The following is a 23,246-nucleotide window of genomic DNA, read 5'->3' as shown; positions in this document are numbered from 1 at the left end:
ACAGATTATTTTCTTGCACACCCAGGAAGCAAATCCTGTTTATACCTTGACTTTTGACAGTCTCCACATATGTAAAAAAAAAATCTTTTGTTAAAGTCATACTCAGTTTTTGGTACTTTGTTTATGGCAGTTCTAGTAAATTGATCAAGATTAAACAATATATCTACTATAAAAATATTCTCCATGAATTTCTACTCTTACAGAAGTTTATTTTTCTAGTGAATATATTCCCAAAACAATTACAATTATTAACTGAGCGCATACTTCTATTTTAAATATTATCACATTTTCAGGTGGTTTTCAGTAGTTGGTAGAGTTGTTTTCTATATTGTTTAAGTGACCCAGTCTTTGAGTCCTATTACCCCTGTGGCTTCTAATATCAGGTATTTGTATGAAAGCTTAACAATGTCTTACTGTATCTTGTCATAACTTGCTTCCTGGCAGCTTAGATGATATACTTGAAACATAGTATATAGGACTCTAACAGAGCCACCACAAGTAATAATTTTTGACGTAAGCATTATCTTTGAGGTACTTCCTAGTTAAACACAAAGTGATAGCAGGTTATACTACAAAGGGAAAAAATAAAACGTTTCAACTCAATTCAAAAATTCATTGGTAAGTGAAGAGAGAGTGCAAGGCCTTTGCACAGATAGTAAAGGTTTCTGTAAAGGTCAGCATAGGCTAACTGAGGGCAGAAAATGAGGAACAGGAGGTATGAGAATGAGCAGGGAGTGATGAAAAAGTTAACCCTCTTCACACAGAGCTTGATTGGTAACAGTCAATTGCAATTTGAGTCCTCACAACTGCAGCTGATTAAGCAGGGTTTCATTTTTCCTGCTTGTGAGAAAGAGTATTGTATGCCTACTGGAACTTGGCGAGAACATTTGGGAAGATTAGAGAAAAAGGGGAAGGTAACATGTAAAAAGATTTAGCAAGAGGGGTCCCATGGGCCTGTGGAGGTGGTGATTACCCAGAATCAGAAGCTGTGGGAGAGGAAAGACTGAAAATCAAGGACAATGCTAGGACAGAGAAAGATGAGGAAATCCTGCAACAGAAGCAGGAGATATTTTTCAATGTCTTTCTTTGCTTTTTAGGTGATTAATAGGAGGCAATTGCTAGGAAGCCATGACTTTGTTAGGTCTGTCAGATTAGAACCAAGTCTTAGATAAGATGATATAAAATCTAAATATTTATGCTGATGAATAAGAATTGCATGTTGCCCTCATGCCCCCATTTTTTCAATACATGCATAGCAAGCATCAGAAATTTCTTGGTTATTTGGTTTGGTAAAGTCATGGGTGTTCTTTTGGTTGTTGTTGCTCAGGAGTTACTTCTGGCTCTGCGCTAATGAATCAAACCTGTAATATTCAAGAGATCATATGGAACTCTAGGGATCTAATCAGAGTCAGTCACGTGCAAGGCTAACAAGCCTCCTACTGTACTATTTCTCTGGCTCTCTGGAAAAGTTCCATTAAGAATGCAGATTTTCTGGATTGTTCAGCCAGGAATAGTATATGATTCAATTGTTTGTGGCATACTTTACTACTGACTATGGTGTAATCTAAGTGAGAAGTACAGTCAAATATCAACCAATTGTTCACTAGATAAAAACCCAAACTCAGCTGGTAAAGGTCAGTTGATCTCAGGGGAGAAACTGTTCACCTCCAGATTGGTTTCAGGGCAAAGATGCTCTCCCCGTATCTACTGGACTCCTTTCTACAGAACAAATCATACAGATTAGAGAAATGATATGGAGACAAGAGCATAGTGAGACCAGCATCAGCTGTGTGGATGGATGAAATAGAAGAAATTTAAGCTCAAGGAAACTTGGGGTTTATTACCAAATCCACGTTAAATTGCTGTTTTAAAGCCAACTTGCAAAAGACAAGAGTTGTTATAAGTAAAATAGGCTTATTTGGGTGCTAGCAATCTGAGATGGTCATGAATTCATTTCCAAAAACTATCTCACTCTCAGGCTGGAATTTGGGGTTTATTTTATAGAAGGCAAAAGAGTAGTGAGTTAATTGACATTGGGAAGAGTCCAATCATGCTATTGTCTTGTTGGTATATATGGTTTGATGATGGAGATTTGTTTCTGGTAAAAGTATTGAAATAACAATCTGCTTTTCATCTGTGTGACAGCCTGCAGAAAGCTCTTTTCCAAATTACTTGTGATTGTTCTGGGGCCGGAGAGATAGCATAGAGGTAAGGCCTCTCATGCAGAAGGTTGGTGGTTCGAAATCCGGCGTCCCATATGGTCCCCTGAGCCTGCCAGGTATGATATCTGAGCATAGAGCCAGGAGTAACCCCTGAGCACTGCCGGGTGTGACCCAAAAAACAAACAAACAAACAAACAAACAAAAACCAAAAAACCAAAAAACTTGTGATTGTTCTCTCCCATTTGTCCATGGCTGACTCTTGGTCTAACATTACACACACTCTATTAAAACACTCCTGTGTGAAAAGAACAGGCAAATCAAAGGTCAATGGGGAGAGAGAAGTTATGAGAAGTAAATAAATATGTGGAGAACAAGATGGAGTCACTAATGCTTACTCACTGGGAGGGGTCAAAACTGGATTGTAATTTACAAGGTATAATTTCCTAATAGTTTTCTCAAAAACATTGCCCTTGGTGTGAGTCTTGCATTTGGACTTTTTCTTCTAGTTCCCTTAATATAAAACTTCTCAGACTCATTTTAAGTGTGCCCTGAAGTAGGCAGCCACCATCATGGTGTAATAATATACCAGAAAACCCTGAAATCTACCTCTAACAGTATTCTTTAGAACCTGTTTCATTGTTCTTTTTAAGTGTTTTTATTAAATAATTTTTAAAAAACATAAAGCAGAGATAATTCAGCTGGTAGCATACTTGACTTGTATGAAGCTGACCCAGCTTTAATTCCTGTCACCCCCATATGGTCTCTCTCAAGCACTGCATGGAGTCTGCCATGAGTGCAGAGCCAAAGATAAGCTCTTAGTCCCACTAGATATGTTCCCAATCACTACTTCCCCCAATTCAAAGTTCTGATTTATTTTCTTGCTTAAAATCACTTAGATTTTTGTTTTGTTTTGTGTGATGAAATTAAACTCAGAGCCTCACAAACTCAAATCTTGTGCCAGTCACATCAATGGCCACTACCACTTGTTTTTAAGGGAGTCTTTTAAACTCAATTAAAAATTTTTTTAATTTATTAGTTTTCTTAGGAATTTATAGAACTACTTTTATTTCATTAACTAAAGAATTTCTATGATTTCAAAACAAATAGTTTTAAAAATAGATATTTTGGCAAATATTTCCTCTTTGTATCTACAGCACACTACTTAGTATCTACCACAATGCTAATACTCTAGGTATGTTTGTTATCTAACATCTGGATAGATGAAATAATATTCTATGTGCACTTACTTAGGAAATAGCCTAATAGTTCAACACTATCAAGGAAGCACTGTTCTCTGTTTCCTTAGAAAATGCATGCCATTCTCTGAAAATTTTGGGGTCTTCTTGGAATAGGAGTAGGCAGTTTTCCCTCCCTCATACAGCTAGAAGCCATGGCCACACCCATATCTCACAGCTAATGCCATGTCAACTCAACTGCTCAACTCTACAGATTAATAACTAACCTAGAAGTGCAAACCAAGCCCCTAAAATTCATATGTACAGTGATATTCTGACTGAAAACTCTGGCAGCCACAACTGTACTCTATAGCCAACACCATGGTCAGTCTCACTGTTTCATGGGTAATTTCTGAAGACACCAAACTGATAAAAATCAAAGGTGCACTGGTTTTTGGTTAAAAACACTGGGGTCTTTTTAAAGTGAGATGAGCAATCTCTCTCTCCACCATTCCCCTACTGTCTGAAGTCCCAGCAGCCACATGCACATCCCATTGGCATCACTATATAAACTTAGCAGCCCAGTTCTAGTAGGAGAATACCAAATTAGATGGAAAAGTAGCATTGAAGCTATCATGGCTCAATAAACAAACAAACAAACAAACAAATATAGAATGCTCAACTAGGAAACAAATAACTTAGCAAATCCTCAGACAATGACAGCATTAGTTTTCACAAATATTCTTTTACTATAGTATTTTTCAATAATTCTCCTTAGTTGTAACAAACAATAAAAAATAAATTATTTTTTTGCCTACTAACAGGGTAGTCTTGAAGGTAGGTGGAAAACCGGTGATAATGGTGGAGAAAATGTTACACTGATGATAGGATTAGTGTTGGAACATTAAATACCAGAAGCAACATTATTATGAACAACTTTGTAAAACCCATTGTTTAAATAAGGTAATTCTATTTATTTATTTTTTTGGTTTGGGGGTCACACCGGTATGCTCAGGGGTTACTCGTAGCTCTGCTCTCAGAAATTGCTCCTGGCTTGGGGGACAATATGGGATGCTGAGGATCGAACCCGGGTCTGTCCTGGGTCAGTCACGTTCAAAGCAAAAACCCTACTGCTGTGCTACCACTTTGGCTCCTAAATAAAGTCCTTTTTTCAAAAAAACAAATACATGCCATTTTGTTTGACCAAATTCTGGGTTTAAAATTTTATCATCTACCAAGAAATTCTTCCCTGGATTTATTTTTGGAAGAAAAAAATGATAAAAATTAGCTTAGAAGTTTCTTTTAGTAAATCAATTTTTTCCTCCTAAACTTATAATTATGAAGAGAAGTACAATAACATTTTATTGCAAAGAGATTTAGTAATTCTGGCAGTACTTCATTAATCACTTAATCAGTGTTCAAGCAGAACTGATGTCCTTGACATATATAATCAATCTTGATTCCTCCCACATTTGATTTTCATCCTTCTTAGAATCTTACTACAGACTCTAGGTTTAGTAGCTTATTTTCATGTTATGTTTCTGTTACTGACAACCCACATATGCATTTACTAACCATCAAATTCTTGGTGTCTATGTTAGGATCCCTCAAAGTTTTTATTCAAAACAATTGTTTTCTCTTGAGTGAATTCATGGAGATTAATAGTACTATGATTAGGCTCTGCTATAACTTGATGGGAAAATGAGAATGAATCATTTTTAACTTAGTATAGCATAATATTCTTTTGTAGGTGGCAAGTTTATTATTATTATAGTAAATTTTAAAGAATTTTTCTAAAGGCACATTATAAAAGACAGTTGGACATTGGTATGTAATAGCATCCCAAAACTGATCAATGTGGGATTGAGTTTATCTAGTGCTTTCTTCTTTGTAAAGGTATTTTTATCATCACTTGTATGATAGCTTTTGATTCTACCACTCCTTATCTCATAGCAATTAATAACTTAAACAATAAAAACATTATTCATCCAATTTTTTGTGATATATAAATTATTTCAAATATATACTTGTCACCCATTCATGCATTCACAACTGCTTTCATTATCATGTATGTATCCATAAAAAGAGCTGCCATGTAAGTTTGAAAAGTAGATGAACAGATTCTATTTATGGATAACCACACATGTATTTGAACAAATGAAGCAAGAGTTTTATTTATCTGGTTTGTCTGAAGAGCATTTTTCTCTCTATAAAAGATGATAGCATAATATTCCAGTATTATCTAAAATTAAAAATACATAACCACTATGAACTACAAAAACAAAGTAAAAATTAACATTTGTCTATAATGTTATAAACCAGTGTTACTTCATTCAAATTTTGTTTCTAAAACTAAGAATTTTTTTGGAAGGGGGGCTAGAAAAATAACTCAAATGGCTACTTGAGCTACAGAAGACCCTGAGTTTTATCCTCAGCATTATATGACCATCTGAATACTTCTTGGGATGGCCCAGCTAGCCATCAGTACTACTGGTCCTGAACAGCATCTTGCAAGTCAAACATTGAATAAATGGATCAGCACAGCCATGCTAAGTAAGCTAGAAACACCACCTAGTTTCATGCTCTGCTTAAAAGGCCCTATAATTAATAAATAGAAAACTTTAATCAGGTACAAATGGTAGTTATAAGTGAGGCCCTGAGCTCTATACCTGGCAACCCCCAACACACATATTGAAACATCATTTTTATGCTAATAATAGAGTTTTTAGAGTTTGACCAAATTAGCATTATAGGCATTCAACCAAATCTATAGGTGGATCTACAGATTGAGGATTAGAAGTCAGAGCATAATAATTACAAGAATAATAATAGCCCTCATTTACTGAGATATTCCCAGACCAAAGCAGAGTGCAGTAACTTGAGTAGTTTATTTAAAATAACACTCTGGGAATCTCTATGAAATATTCCCAGTTCAAAGAGGAAAAATGCAAAATCCATAGAGATGAAGGAATTTGTTCAAGTTACAAGGGTGATCTGTGGTAGGCCTGCCTGATTCTTTGGCTCTTAGTCACTAGCTAGATAATTTACTTAAGTTTCAAACTATCCTAATAATGAGAATGTACAAGGGAAATAGAAAGCCTGTCTAGAGTACAGGCGAGGGTTGGGTGGGGAGGAGGGAGATTTGGGACATTAGTGATGGGAATGTTGCACTGGTGATGGGTGGTGTTCTTTACATGACTGAAACCCAAACACAATCATGTGTAATAAATTTGTTTAAATAAAAAAATTTAAAAAAGAAAGAAAAAAATGTATGAACTGGGTTCAGCAGCAAGTCACAGAGCTGGATATATTTGAATATTTGCATTAGAAGGTAATTTTTAGAGCAATTATTGTAAAATAAGTCTGGACTAAACAAAACATGACAAATAGGGACATGAGCGATAGCACAGCGGTAGGGCATTTGCCTTGCATGCGGCCAACCCTGAATAGTCCTGGGGTCAATTCCCGGCATTCCATATGGTCCTCCAAGCCTGCCAGGAGTAATTTCTGAGCACAGGAGTAACCCCTGAGTGCCGCCGCCACCGGGTGTAACCCAAACTCTCACACCCCCATAAAAAAGCACATGACATAGATTACAATAGAAATTAAGGTTAACATTCTAGGCAGTCATGAAAAGGTATAAAGAAGAGTTTGGGGTGAAGATAAATATCAGAGTTAACAACACTTAGGCTAGAGGTAGACTTCAATTTTTGGAATAACCTTTACTAATCATACAGACATGAATAAATTTCCTGATCTAAATAAAATATCTTTAAATGCATTCAATTCTCACTATTCTCCTCCTTAACCTCATCTACTTCCTTCCCCTTTTCTCTGATACATGATGATCAAATCAACTTTCTAACAACTTCTCAGACAGAAGGTTATAAGTAAGCCTATCAATTGTCAAATAAAATATAGTTTTCCTTAATACATTGGCAGTCTTTCTAGTGGAATCTTAAAATATTTGGCTAATGTAAATCAGTTTCATTCTGAGTAATTGGGAAATACAAAATGAACTTTAAGTATAAACAAACATTGATCCTATGGACCCATAAATAAAGACCCTTATTTTACTACTGTTCCTAATTTCTAGAAGGCCTCTGCCCTTTTCTGCTATGTATCTTGTCCTGAACCCATTTTAATGAAACCTGATAATATCTTTTCAGAGGTTTGAAAAATATGTAGAAAGCAAAATGTGAGAGGAGAGTGTAGTTAATGGTATGAGTGTGTGTGGATGGGAGACTGCGAGTGAAAAGCTACTGGACCTAATCAGGCATTCTAGATTGAGAAAGCAGGGCAACTATAGGCATAAGCTATCAACACATTAAAGCACTGTCTAGTATTTACTATACTTTCATATTATGCTTAGTACACTTTGCATTGACTTAAGAAATTAGATAATATTTTCATCTTCCAACAAGCTATGGGAGTACATAACTGAATAATAGGCACCTTCCAAACCTGATACCTGAGGAAAAGTCAGGTAACAGAGAAATAGCTAGCATGTATTCCCCACAAGATTTCTATGGGAAACACCACCCTAAATCCCTCTGAAAACAAATATTTGACTGCTGAGAGGTATATTACAAGGGGCTACTTTCTACAGATGTCCTTGTGGCTGTGTGGTTCTGTCACCACTTTGGTGTTCTAGTTCTTCTTCTGATGCAGACACTAGGTCCAGCTTGTGTTCAGGCTCTCTGATGCTGCTCATTCCACTTAACTATACTGTTTCTGCAGAGCCTGTATCCATAACAAATGTTCCCACCTTTGTATTTATGTAAAACCACGCACAGAAAGCAAGTGTTTATTCTCATCAGCACAGTCTCATGAACAAGTTTCATGCACTTCACTTAGATCCTCTGGTTGCTTTTATTTTTTAACAGAAGTTTGATAGTATGATTTTTTAAATGGCTCTTGATTCATTTTCTGATGTTCCTAATATTAAAAAATTTGCTTGAATAAAATGACATTGTCAGGACCAGGAAGATAGTACAAGAGTTAAGATGCTTGCCTAATATGTACTCAAATCTGGTTGATTCCTAGCACTGCATATAGTCCCATAAGCACTGTTAGAAATAATTCCCAGGCACAGGACCTGGAGTGGCTCCTAAGCACTGATGAGTCTGTCACCAAAATCCAAAACTAATGAAATAAAAAGTATCACGATAACCTTGGATATTCAATGTCCATCTTCCTGTTTCCTACCCCTTATGTCATCCAGTTATGGTAAGTTCTTTTCTATCAGTTCCATCCTAGTAGAATAATAACTATGTTCCCCTGGAGGTCTCTTATGAAAGATCTCCCATAATCTATAATAATTCCATTTATATTTCTTAAGAAATACCTCCAGTTTTTCTTGTATATACAAATAAAATCCTTTCAGTGGACCTTCCCATCAGCTCCAAATGTGATTTATCACAGTTTTGGCAAGCACACTTACTTATTATTTATGAAAATCTTATGCATATCTGTTTGCTATTTCAGATCAAGGTATATTCATTATTCAAAGTGAAAGCACCAAGAAATGCATTCAGACTGACAAATCTGTGCTGATCCTGCAGAACTGCAACCAACCCAACAAGTATATGCTGTGGAAATGGGTTTCCAACCATCAACTCTTTAACATAGGAAGCAGCGGTTGTCTGGGCATGGATTTTTCTAACCCCAACCCTGAGCAGTCATTAAGCATCTACGAGTGTGATTCCAACCATATTTCTTTGAAATGGCACTGTAACAGGAAGACAATCATCAACACCCTCCTTCAATACATGATCCAGGCAACGGAGGACAACCTGGTTGTGGCCTCATTGGAAGATCGTCATAAATGGGTTCCCTATATGTCCAATAGTGGAGACATTTGCGAATACCTGAACAAAGGTAAAACAATAACAGATTAAAATACTCAAAGTTTGCCCTTATATACAAGTTTGTGTTAGTTTGTGTAGGAAACTATGTGAAGGAAATACACAGCAGTCAATTTCAAAGGACTTCTACAACAGACTGACTGCTTACATGCATATTGTATAGGGTTAATAAAATCTAAGTCTGGGCTTAAAGGTATGACATGAGAAAACACTTAAATAAATTTGAAGTCTAATAGAAAGAGGAGAAATAATAGAAGAACAAGTAGAAGAGAAAAACACAGGTGGAAGGAAAAATAACTTTGAAGTAAATACTTGTTAGGATAACTGGTGTGGCAGTTTACCCTCATGATGTCCTGTGGAATGAAGCCTTCATCAAAATAGTCTTCCAAGAACTCTCTACCAGATTTAGGAAGCAAAGACTTCTAATAATACCCTTGCTCTTCGGTTACCCTATCCAGGTCATATTTACTGTTATTTTTGCCAGACCAGGTATTTTCTGAAGACTTTTGCCCTTACTTCTCCCACTTACTGCATCTCTTTTCTTTATCTCACAAATATACAATCATTCTTTAGTGTGTTTTATTTTCTTATCATTGCCTAAAATTATGTTTACTTACATATTGTTTTCTCTTTGTCTCTACACTGTAGAACAAAAACTCCACTAAAAAGACAATGATTAGTAGTTTGATCACCAAAATATATCTCCAGTTTTAGATACATTAAGTGTTTTATTAATATAAGTTGGATGAATAAATTAATCAATACAATATTTGTATAGATGCTGACAAATATTTAATCTTTCCTTATTCATTTATAGAGATGCTATGACAGCATTGTCATTAGTAAGAAAGTAGATCAATATATAAACAGATCATTTACCTGCACTTCCTTCAAACTCAGAACTCAACTTGCACTTCCTTTTTTTTATTTTTCTTTTCTTTTTTTAATTTAAACAACTTTATTACATACATGATTGTGTTTGGGTTTCAGTCATGTAAAGAACATTACCCATCACCAGTGCAACATTCCCATTACCAATGTCCCAAATCTCCCTCCTCCCCACCCAACCCCCGCCTGTACTCTAGACAGGCTTTCTATTTTGCTCGTACATTCTCATTATTAGGATAGTTCAAAACGTAGTTATTTCTCTAACTAAACTCATCCCTATCTGTGGTGAGCTTCATGAGGTGAGCTATAACTTCCAGCTCTTTTCTCTTTTGTGTCTGAAAGTTATTATTGCAAGAATGTCTTTCATTTTTCTTAAAACCATAGATGAGTGAGACCATTCTGCATCTCTCTCTCTCTCTCTCTCTCTCTCTCTCTCTCTCTCTCTCTCTCTCTCGCTGACTTATTTCACTCAGTATAATAGATTCCATGTACATCCATGTATAGGAAAATTTCATGACTTCATCTTTCCTGACAGCTGCATAATATTTCATTGTGTATATGTACCACAGTTTCTTTAGCCATTCATCTGTTGAAGGGTATCTTGGCTGTTTCCAGAGTCTTGCTACGGTAAATAGTGCTGCAATGAATATAGGTGTAAGGAAGGGATTTTTGTATTGTATTTTTGTGTTCCTAGGGTATATTCCTAGGAGTGGTATAGCTGGGTCATATGGGAGCTCGATTTCCAGTTTTTGGAGGAATCTTCATATTGCTTTTTATAAAGGTTGAACTAGATGGCATTCCCACCAGCAGTGAATAAGAGTTCCTTTCTCTCCACATCCCTGCCAACCCTGCTTGTTCTCATTCTTTCTGATGTGTGCCAATCTCTGGGGTGTGAGGTGGTACCTCATATCAACTTGCACTTTCATATGTACTCAACAGTGAGGCCCTAGAGGTCACAGTTGTGCCAAAAACGTCTTGTCCTGCATAGGATTTTTAGTCTAAAGAAATAAATGTGTTCCCTTTATGGCAGTGTCAAAAGATAAATCTGTCATAATGTTCCTTTAACATAGTATTTTCTTTTCTCCTAGATGTGTATTCTATCAAAGGGAATGCCCATGGGTCACCATGCATGTTCCCCTTCCAGTATAACCATCAATGGTATCATGAATGTACCAGGGAAGGAAGGAAAGACAAGTTACTGTGGTGTGCCACGACTAGCCGATATGAAAGAGATGAGAAGTGGGGATTTTGCCCGGATTCCAGTAAGAATAAATTCTAGCCTTTCCTATATGTTGTGAATGACTCATAGATGATTATAAAGTTTTATGTATCTAAAGAAAAAGCCTAAAGCTTTAGGCTTGATATATTGAAATCTAAATAAGTACTTCTAATTCCGTTTACCCAGATTTTGATTTTGTGTTTGTTTTTGCCTTGAAAGGACAATCCTGGTATGGATTTCTTTTTTCCTTTATGTTCAAAAGATGTTAATTAGTCATTCTTCATTAAGCCTGGTGCATAAGGAAGCTTTAACTGGAATCAAATTATAATGCTCTGTGATCTCATTAATCCCAGCTTCTGGGCAGAAGAGTTCAAAACAAGTCTGCGTGCATATAAAGCTTAGTTATCCTTTCAATCCACTTCCTCTTGTGAACTGCCATCATTTCTTTAAATCCAGACTGCTTGTCTTGTCCACTCTCAAGTCCAGGCATCAGCTAAACCCTTGATGATCTTTCTAAAATTGCAGTACCCTCATTATTTCTCAACAGTGAGTTTTCACTTTCTTCTCTTTCCTTGTTGCTTAGGTCTCACCTCAGAATCCTTTTCTTTTTTTAACTTGATTTTCACGGTCCAGAGGCAGATGTAATGTTCAAATTTCTTTTCCCGGGAGAACGCTATTGTTTTATTTTATTTTTATTTAATTAAAAAAAGTTTCCAATGTATGGGGCTAGAGTGATGGTACAGCAGATAGGTCATTTGCCTGGCATGTGGATGACTTAGGTTTGATACCCAGTACCCCATATGATTTCCCAATCTCCAAGGAGTAATTCCTGAGCACAGAGATGGGAGCCACCTCTGAGCACCAAATACCAGGTATGGCCCAAACCCCAAAAACAGTACTTTCCAATGGAATTTATTGTGCATTCTATTTTCTAACTTTTCCATCACACTGGTTTCTGTGAGTCAAAATGTATAGCTTTTATAGTCTCTTCATCTTGCTTGTCTTCCTTACACCAAGGCATCTAATAAAATTCAATGACAAATTTGAACAAAAGTAAATTTGAAGCAAAGAATATGATTATATAAGTCACTGTAGTCAGGGTCCAAGTGATAGACAGCAAGTAAAGTGCTTGCCTTTCATGACCAACCTGGGAGTAATTCTAGCATCACAGGTGGTCCCCTCCAGGAACCACCCAAAATCATTCCTGAGTGCAGAACCAGGAGTAACTCTTGAGCATTACTGGGTGTGGCCCAAAAGCACAAAAGTAGAGTTGTTTTCTAATCTAAGCACCCATGCTGCTTAATAAATAAGAAAGAGTATAGGATTTGAACTCAGTCAAACTAATTGTAGCTCTTCCTTCCAATGTACTCATGTGTACAATGTACTCAGTTTCATTGCCATAAAATAAAGATAATAACAGTGTTTGTGAAGGTTTTTGGCAGGGACCAATGAAATAATGCATATAAAGTATTGTGGTACCTGCTCATTGTAAGCATTCACCAGGATCTGCATCAGTATAGTGAAACCTAACTTATTCTCTCAGTATGTTTCTCTGAATATTGATTCCTCTTCTTTCTTTTATGTCAATAAGAACAAAATTCAAAGTCAATATTAAGAGTAATAACTTAATAAACATATTTATTTATATATGGCTATATATAAATAATATATAATAAAAATGATATATAATAGTATATAATATAAAATAATATAAATATATTATAATGTAAGTTTATATAATATATATTAGATATTCTATATAATGCATATTTATATAAATATATGTTATATATAAATATATGTTATATTTATATAAATTAAACTTAAGGTTAACTGAATATTGAATATTATTATGAATATTAAGAGTTCTATGACTTAGAACACTCTCTTTGAAGACCATGGCATTTATTTGTAATATAAGACAGAGAACCCAGATAATGCAGACTAGAAATGTTGCAGAATAAGCTTTGAAATGTCTGAAAATGCTGTCTTGACCCTGTCCAATAAGTCCAGTGCAATAAGTCCAGTGAGTGGGATGTAAACATTTGCATTTCTGACAAGCAGAACACATGGTCCTTTATTGTCTGTACATAATTTGATACAACATGCCTCTATATGCACAGTTGATTTAAGACATTTAATAAATAATAATATTAAGGGTTTATGAACAATAAGGTAGGACTTTTTTTAGGGGAGAAAAAAACTGGGACCATGCCCAGAAGCGATGAGAGCTTAATCTTGCTCTGTGTTCAGGGATCATTCTTGGTGGTGCTTGGAGATTCATGTGTCAGGAATCAAACCAATGTTGACCACAGCACCTTAATTCCTGTCCTATCTTTCTGACCCTTATGTGAAAATATGAATGTAGAAATTAGGAGTCTTGAAATCCCCCTATTGGTATTAGCAACTTAGCTGCTGGCTATGAGCAGGCTGAGGAGGGAGGGAGTGTTATGGAGAAGGAGAGTGCAGTGAAACTTGGCACCAACCAGGAAGACAACATTTTATTACCTAATAATTTAGATCATCAAACTTCTCTATGTCAGTCTGAATGTGCATGTATGTTTGTAAATGGAACTCCTTAACCCCCCCCTTTGATTCGTGTATCACATCATAGTATTTTGCCAACTTATCTTTCTAGTTCTATCTCCAGTAGATGTTATTATTAAAAATAAATAAACCAGGAATTGGAACAATAGCACAGTGGGTCTTGCACTTAGCTGATAGGGATTCAATCCCTGACATCCCATATGGCTTACTGCCAGGAGTAATTGCTGAGCACGGAGCCAGGAGTAACTCATAAGCATTGCCAGGTATGGCTCAAAAATAAATAAATAAACAAGAAAATATATAAATATATATAAATCAGGGCCAGAAAGGGTAAATTAGTGGCTCTCAGATCTTTTCACATCATTCATTCTATTTTCTACAGCCCAGATAGTTCTGCCATTTGACAGCTTACTGGATTTTCTTTTTTTTTGGGGGGGGGGGGAGGGGGCCACACCCAGCAGTGTAACCCAGGGTTACTCCTGGCTCTATGCTAAGAAATCGCCCCTGGCAGGCTCGGGGGACCATATGGGACACCGGTATTCGAACCACTGACCTTCTATATGAAAGGCAAACGCCTTACCTTCATGCTATCTCTCTGGCCCCAGAGAGCTTACTGGTTTACACCTCTCTTGATCTTTACTAAATCAAAGGTTTATTTGTGCAGTGCTCAATTACAGTTCTAGGTTTTTTTTTCTTTATTATTATTTTTTTTGTTTTGTTTTTGGGGCCACACCCATTTGATGCTCAGGGGTTACTCCTGGCTAAGTGCTCAGAAATTTCCCCTGGCTTGGGGGAACCATATGGGACGCCGGGGTCCTTGGCTAGCGCTTGCAAGGCAGACACCTTACCTCTAGCGCCACCTCACCATCCCCTTTTTCTTTTATTATTACTTTTGGTTCCTATAAGTGAACATAACTCAAAGTGATGTGTCAAAATGTAAAATTGGAGCAAATTTCAAAAAGATTTCATCTTTTGTAAAAGTGAGCTCCTTCTTTTTTTGAAATGATCAATAGGTGTATATGACAGTGAGGCATAAAAAAATAATGAAGAAAAGTTCTACTTATGTTTCTCATCAGGGTTTACTCCTGGCTCTTCACTCAAAAATCACTCCTGGCAGGCTTGTGGGGCCATATGGGGTGCAGGGGATTGAACCTGTGTCCATCCTGAGTCTGCGAAAGCAAGGCAGCTGCCTACTGCTGTGATATCGGCCTGGCCCCCTCTCATCATTTTTAAATGGAAACATTTTATGATTTATAATTTTTAATAATGGTCATTAAATTTCTTTAGCTGGGGCCAGAGAGATAGCACAGCGGTGTTTGCCTTGCAAGCAGCCAATCCAGGACCTAAGATGGTTGGTTCTAATCCTGGCATCCCATATGGTCCCTCATGCCTGCCAGGAGCTATTTCTGAGCAGATATCCAGGAGTAACCTCTGAGTATGGCCCAAAAACAAAAACAAAAAACCAGAAAAAAAATTTTTTTTTAGCTGTGTGGGGACCAAACCCAATGGTGCTTGTGAGGGGATAAGATTAGGGAAGCAATGCCACTCAGGCACTCTAGAGAATTTTGAGAAATATTTATAACTATTAATATGAGGCAGCATATCAAAATTAAAATTCTAGGTCTTTTTGTATAAATTGGTGGACTTATTCTAAAGTTCATAAAAAAATTCAGAGGTCCTAATAAGTATAAAAATACTTATGAAAGAGGTGGGAGAGATGGCATGGAGGTAAGGCATTGTGCCTTGCATGCAAAGGGACGGTGATTAGAATCCTGGTATCCCATATGGTCCCCCGAGCCTGCCAGGAGCAATTTCTGAGCATAGAGCCAGGAGTAAAGCCTGAGCGCTGCTGGGTGTGACCCAAAAACAAAACAAAACAAAACAAAAAAAACTTATGAAAAGGAAGAGTTGGAGAATTCACACTTCATTTTTTTTTTTTTTTTTTTTTTTTGGTTTTTGGGCCACACCCGGCATTTCTCAGGGCTTACTCCTGGCTGTCTGCTCAGAAATAGCTCCTAGTAGGCACGGGGGACCATATGGGACACCTGGATTCGAACCAACCACCTTTGGTCCTGGATCAGCTGCTTGCAAGGCAAACGCTGCTGTGCTATCTCTCCGGGCCCGAGAATTCACACTTCTGATTTCAAAGCTTAAGCAAGCCTACAACACTTATTGGTGGTTGGTTTTCTACAAGAATATGACAATTTAATAAAAAAAAAAACAGGAGTCTTTTAATAAATGAAAAAATGAATATATGACTAACTACATTCAAAATCCCAAATTCAAAAGAGTTCAAATTTATTTAATTGGAAGAGCTGAAAATTTAAAAGGACTTTTAGAAGGATAAGATTTTAAGGCAAAAAAAATCATAGGGGTAAATTTTAATATCTTGAATATAGCAATGGACTCCTAAATATTACACTAAATAAGAACAACAAAAATGAAGATAAGTTGGACTTATAATGGAACTAAAACATTTTTATCTAAAATATACTATAAAGAAAATTAAAGGCAGCTCATTGAATTACTCAAATATATGTATTAAATAGTTGCTTCCCTCATTTAGCCACAGAAGAAATATTAAAACAATAAAGGACACAAAAAACCGTAATATGACTCTAGCCCTTATAGCAGAATTTTTCAAGAATAATTAGATATGCGTGACATACAAACTTTCATCCATCCTTGTATTTCTAATGCCCTGGAAAGATAGCTTTTATATATATATAAAAAAAAAAGAGCAAAAGTAATTGCAAGTGCATCTGTTCATAATGGGAGTCTTTGTCCAGTAATTTCCTAGGGAGGAGTCACCAAGGCAGAGATAAACATACTCAGGTCTCTTGGAGGATGTTTCCAGGACCAATATATGTGTAAACAAAAAAGGAAGAAAGCATGGTTATGCAAAGGGAAGTAGACAGGCCAGATGACCTGTCTAATATGAGTGTTATCAAGCTGAATTTGCTTCCATGTTGGGGTGAGAAGTGGGACTTATACCTCTGCACTGACCAGTCATGGTTTTCCAGCTGCCCATGTGGGAAGGAATACTGGCATGAGGCAAAGAAACACTTCAACCAAGACTATCTTTGATGATGCTTAATATTAAGAGGTGTCTGTTGGTAGCCAAGTAACTACAATCTTCTAGCCCAAATGGCATCAGGACAGAACATGACAACACAGGATTAGCACTTTTGTTTCACATGTTACCAGACAACCTTCACACAAGACCCAGGGAATAACATTCATCCCAGGTAGGGTAGGGGAAAGAATTTGTGTCTGCCTATATAGGAGTACAGCTTTGTATATTTTATTTAAAACTGAGTTCCATCCAATGACAATTGAACTCACTGGTATGTGGGCAACAGTTGCAAACAATGATGGCAAGTTTCTTTTTGATTAACATTGAGAATTAGATACAGATCATACAAAATCTAAGAAAACTGGGCTATATAACAGTACAGATATTATCACCTTACGTCATAACTGGACTATTTACTGTACAGTGTTGAAGCAGGTTACTTGCAAATATTCATGTATCTATCCTGTTGAAAGACTTAGTTCTTGGAGAGACACAGGTATGAAGTTCCAGATCTTTCCTTCTAACATCTCCCTATAGTTTCCTTTCTGAAATCTTTTAGTAATCAAAGGCAACTTAGACCTACTATCCTTTGCAAATAATTTAATTTTTTTCTGTTTAGGCTAGTGTTTCTCAGTGTTTGTTCTGTTAATCAAGTGCATTAGAATTAAGAATACATTTAAATGCATTCCAGATCTGCTGTTTAGTCTATCTGCCACTTAGAATAGGAGGTTTACTATTTTTTTAAATATCTAATCTGACTCTTTCTCATCACACACTGATGTCCTGCACATTCTTCATGTCCCCAGTGATCCCAGGGGTTGAACTTATGCTGGATGTCACATAATGAGAGTGTGTTCCTCATTTCAGCTTTGGCCTAGTATTTTGACTGAAGACAATCTCCAAGGACTCCATGGTAATAAGAAAATTTCAGCCACCAGGGCAAGATGATTACTAAAATTCCATGCCATTTTTCACTCTCCTATCTCTTCAGCTTCCATGACTAGAGACTTGTCTTACCTTAACCACCTTCAGTCTTGGATCCTTCTGTAAATACATGTCAGTGAGGACACTATGGAATACTTGTAGCTTAACTGATTAATACAATTCTGAGGAAGCCACATCGCAATTAGACATGAAAACCAGGCTTTTATATTTTGAAGGGATTCATCTAAGTATTAAGGTAAAATTGAAACAAGCCAAAATTTTTTCACTGCCAAGTAAGTGAGAACACTGAATTAAAATATAACTCTGTAAACTCTGGTCTTCTCTGAGACCTTAATATGCTAGTGTATCTTTTGAATTTCTTAGAGGATGCTGTATATTCATTATGTTCCATGGTCTCTTGGTGGAAAGGGGCATTTGAAGCTGTTACTCTGTGGATTATATACTGGGAAAGTTCTAGATGTCAGGAAAATTTCTTGTCCATCCATGATACTTATGTTGGAACATGGTTCATATTTTCAACACACAAAAATTATTTGGCTTAGTTTACTTCCAGGTAATTTGTGTGTCCTGTAATTATCCTTGGGTTTTTATGGAAAGTTTTAACAAAAGGATAAGTAGGTCTTCATTTTCTGTTTTTGCAATATGCTTAAGATTTTCTCCCTTTCCCTCCCCCTTTTTATTGTTTTTCCAATTAACTGGGGCTGTCACACTTGATTGTCTAAATTGTGCACATTAGTCATAGTACTCAGTGGAGATGGCACACTTTAGTACTTGACCCTTTTAATTGTTGTGTGCTGAAGATTGTACACTTCTGTCCAGAATCAAGGATTCACATGACAATGTCACTTGAATCACCTTTGACATGCAAGGCAACAACAAAGATTAGAGTTATGCTATTATGTCTACAAGGCAGACATTCTACCACTGATCCCAAATTTAAGATTTTAGATAAGCATTTAAATACGTCATTAAATTTACTTTTGAGTATATAATGCAGTTCTTGTTCAGTGTTATTTGTATATGATGTGTTTTCCTCTTTTTTGGTTTAAAAGAACTTTATTAAACCAGGTATCATTGTTCTCATTCTCAATGCTTATTTGAAAACATGTTTATTGTAAGAAACAACATTGCTTTTTCTTTCAAATAGTATTTTGGTATTGAGGAAGCAGCATATTAAAACATTTGCATCTGTCTCATGATTTTTCATTTATATTGTTTTCAGATATGATTCTAACTTCTTTTCCACAAAATCAATGTTTTTTTTTTCACAAAAGTTTTACTTCTATTGCTCTCTCTTGAAATGGTTTCTATTGTTTTCCCAGAAAGTATCAGAGCTTCTTTATTGATAATTTCTTGAAAATTTTTTTAACCTTGAAAGAGTTTAACCACTTAGTGGCAATGGGGTAATAATATAAAGATTATCATAAAGAACATACCAAGGATAAATAAGACTGAAGTTTTTAGAGGCAGCAAGTTAGAATCACTGCTATCAGATTCATATTAGAAGTAGATTAGGTTACTTCATAGATAAAATAATATTATAATTATGTTTTTATGAACTTTCTTTTCAGCATCTATGGAAGTGCTTTGTGACACTGTCTGGGAAAAGGACAACAATTCACATATTTGCTACCAATTCAACCTGCTTTCATCTCTCTCCTGGAGTGAGGCACATTCTTCATGTTACATGCAAGGAGAAGCCCTACTAAGTATTGAAGATGAGACTGAGGAGAATTTCATACGGAGTAAGTAGATAGGTAATACATATTAATACTGATTAAAAACAAAACAAGTGTTGTTAATATTTATGTCTATATATGCAAAGATATATTCTGAAAAAAGAAATTCCCTGGAAGGTACATTTTTTTTTTATCAATATGGTCCAGACACATTAGAAATTTTTACTCAAATTCTAGATCCTTTTCAGGGACAGAGAGATAGCATGGAGGTAAGGCATTTGCCTTTCATGCAGAAGGACGGTGGTTCAAATCCCGGCATCCCATATGGCCCCCTGGTCAGCCAGGAGCCATTTCTGAGCCTGGAGCCAGGAGTAACCCCTGAGCGCTGCCAGGTGTGACCCAAAAACCAAAAAAAAAAAAAATTCTAGACCCTTTTTTCCATCTATCAACCTAATTCTTTCTTGTTTTCTCCCCCCTAGAGAAGAGAAGTTGCGATCCTAGTAATATACAAAGAGTTTGCAGCTTTAATGAGTATATCTGGATTCTTCTAACCTTAAGTTCAAGTTCTTGATCTTCTAAAGATATTAGCTATTAAATTTTCATAATAAATAAGTAAAATGATATTTATTATTCTTTGTGTGCCAACAAGTATAGTGGGGTGTCTGATAAGTATCAAAGAACATAAAATTTAGTTGTAGAATTAAAATCTCACTCTTGTTCACTGGCATGTAAAACAATACTTTCAAACTGATTGTGCTATTGAGTTGGATCTTGAATTTCACCTAGTATCTAAAATTTTATTTCTCTTTTATAGGTTGAATATTTGTATGTAGGTCCATACTTTTTGTTTTAATTTTGGTAATATGTCAGTGATTCAAAATCAATCACTTTCATTAAAAGTTACACTCATTAAAATGATACTTTTTAAGGGGAACAGAGGAATAGTACTATGGGCAGGGTGCTTATCTTGTGCACAGTCGACCCAGTTTGATCCCAACACCTGATATAGTCAGTTTACCAAGAGAACAAAGCAAGGAATAAGAACTGAACACTACTAGATGTGACTCAAAAAAAAAAAAAAAGTTCCTGACACTTTTTTCACACTTTATATCATTAACAGTATGCTTATTCTAGAATATTCTCTAAATTCCAAGTATACAGAAAGAATGGCATGGGAGAAAAAAAATCTCTCAAATTCCACAATTCAGAGATAGCTGTGTTTTTCAGGGATGGGAGAACCACATAAATGCATGCTTATTTACATAAAGGTTAAAGGTAAATTAAATGAAAAAATTGAGGGGCTATTGCACAGTGCTTAGGGCCAAAGACAAAAATCTCACCTTCCTGGGTTGAATCCTATCTCTACTGTTTTTGAGCAGGGCTACCCAGGCAAATAGCTGAGTCTCTCTGTGCTTTCGTTTCCCTCTCCACCAAATGGAAATAATGTTTATATACTACTATATGTATAAAAGTATCTGGCACACACAGGAGACTGTGTATTAACCATTTAACAATATCATGCACTCAGCTTATTAATAGTCTTGTTTTCTTTACTGATAGCTTATATATGATCATACCCATAAGTCTAGCTCTACATCGTCATTTTTAATGGCCACATAGTATAACTTAACAGCAAGTTATTTATCAGAACTTTATGATTACATAATGAGAGATAAAATTACTTAGTTTGCTTTTATCTTTTGATGTTGATATAAACCATTTCTTCAGAAACTTTTATGTATTCTACAATTATTTCTAAGTTTGTAGAGGAGATTTCATTGGGTAGGAGAGAAAACACAGGTTTTTTTTTTAATTAAATCTGAAATTTATTCATTTTATATATAATTTTTTTCATTTAAGCACCATGGTTACAAACATGTTCATTTTTGTGATTCAGTCATAAAATGCACACCCTTTCACCAGTGCAACTTTCCTGCAATAGTCCGCCCCCTTTGCCCCCTTTCATTTTCCTCCTCCCTCAGCTCTTGCCTGTCTTCAAGACAGGCACTGTATTTCTTTCTCTACCATTTTCATAGTAGTTGTTAGTGTAGATATTTCTCTAAGTGCACATAGCAGTCTTTATGATAAGCTTCTTGTCATGGGCTAGTCCTTCCAACCCTCACCTCTATTGTCTCTGGGTATTATTATTATACTTTCTTTTATTTTTCTTAAATCACACATATGAGTGAGACTATTCTGTGTTTATTTCTTTCCCTTTGACTTATTTCACTCAATATAATAGGCTCCATATTCATCCATGTATAAGCAAATTTCATGACTTCATTTTTTAAGAGCTGCATATTATTTCATTGTATAGATTTACCATAATTTCTTTAGCCACTCATCTGTTGTCTGGCATCTGGGTTGTTTCCAGATTCTGCCTATTGTATATAGCAATGCTATGAACTTAAGAATACAGAATGCATTATTGTATTGTGTTTTTGTGGTCCTATCCCTAGGAGTGGTACTGCTGGATAATATGGGAGCTCAATTTCCAGTTTTTTAAGGAATATTTATATTGTTTCCCAGAAAGGCTGGTCTAGACAGCATTCCCACCAGCAGTGAATTAAAGTTCCTTTCTTTCCACATCTATGCCAGCAGTTGGTTTTTCTTGTTATTTGTGATGTGTGCCAGTCTCTGTGGCATGAGATGATATCTCATTGTTGTTTTGATTTGCATCAGCCTGATGATTAATGATGTGGAACATTTATTCATGTGCCTTGTGGCCATCTGTATTTCTTCTTGGAGAAAATGTCTGTTCATTTATTCTCCCCATTTTTGATTAGATGCTTTTTTCTTGTTAAGTTCTGTCAGTACTTTGTATATTTTAGATATTAGCCCCTATCTGATGATTGTTGTGTGAGTAGTTTCTCCCATGTTGTGGATGACTTTTTATCCTAGTCACTGTTTCATATGAAGTGAATAAGTTTCTTGGTTTAATGTAATCTCATTTGTTTATCTCTGCCTCCACTTGTTTAGACAGTGGTGTTTCCTCTTTGATGATGCTTTAGTATATATGAGAAAACACACTTTAAAACTTTTTAAAGTCTTGACTACTTTTCTGAAGGGTTGGTAACAGTATTTTTCTTCTTTTCAGAGCACTTGGGCAATGAAACAGTGGAAGTGTGGATGGGTCTGAATCAGTTGGATGAAGATGCTGGCTGGCAGTGGTCAGATAAGGCACCTCTCAGCTATCTGAACTGGAATCCAGGTACTCCCATTTACTAAATTTCAACAGATAGCAAAATCCCATAGACACAAATAGTAGTAGTATATCCCCTATGTTTGTGGTATGTGTATTTGTGTTTGTGTGTGTGTGTGTATGTGTGTGTCCATATTGGATTGTGTGCTGGGCTTATATCTGGTTCTGTGCTTAGGGATCACTCTAAGTTGTGCTCAGGAGACCATATGGGTATCAAACTGTACAATCCCTTCAACCCCAGCCATGCTATTTTAAAGGTAGTGAAGAACCATTTCTAAATCCTCTTTGAATTTCTGTATGGCAAATTTTACCCAAAAAAAAAAGTAAAACCCAGGTCTGTAGTAGTGGTGCAAGCGATAGGGTGTTTGCCTTGCATGTGGCTGACCTAGGATGGACTGCCGTTCAATCCCTTGGAGTCCCATATGGTCCCCCAAGCCAAGAGTGATTTCTGAGTGCAGAGCCAGGAGTAATCCCTGAGTGTGGCCA

General features: G+C 36.1%; 1 protein-coding gene across 1 annotated transcript in view; it reads left to right on the top strand.

Moving 5' to 3' along the window:
* The first annotated feature begins 701 nt into the window (after positions 1-701).
* Positions 702-23,246, top strand: part of PLA2R1 (phospholipase A2 receptor 1) — a 127,472-nt gene continuing 104,927 nt past the window's right edge. Inside the window, exons 1-5 of the mRNA XM_049772865.1 lie at positions 702-921; positions 8,825-9,217; positions 11,181-11,354; positions 19,451-19,624; positions 22,656-22,769. Of these exons, the coding sequence (XP_049628822.1) occupies positions 702-921; positions 8,825-9,217; positions 11,181-11,354; positions 19,451-19,624; positions 22,656-22,769 (1,075 nt within the window). The remainder of the gene's footprint in view (positions 922-8,824; positions 9,218-11,180; positions 11,355-19,450; positions 19,625-22,655; positions 22,770-23,246) is intronic.

Source organism: Suncus etruscus, chromosome 5 (assembly GCF_024139225.1).
Source record: "Suncus etruscus isolate mSunEtr1 chromosome 5, mSunEtr1.pri.cur, whole genome shotgun sequence".
Taxonomy (NCBI): domain Eukaryota; kingdom Metazoa; phylum Chordata; class Mammalia; order Eulipotyphla; family Soricidae; genus Suncus; species Suncus etruscus.
This window is presented reverse-complemented; position numbering and strand designations above follow the sequence as displayed.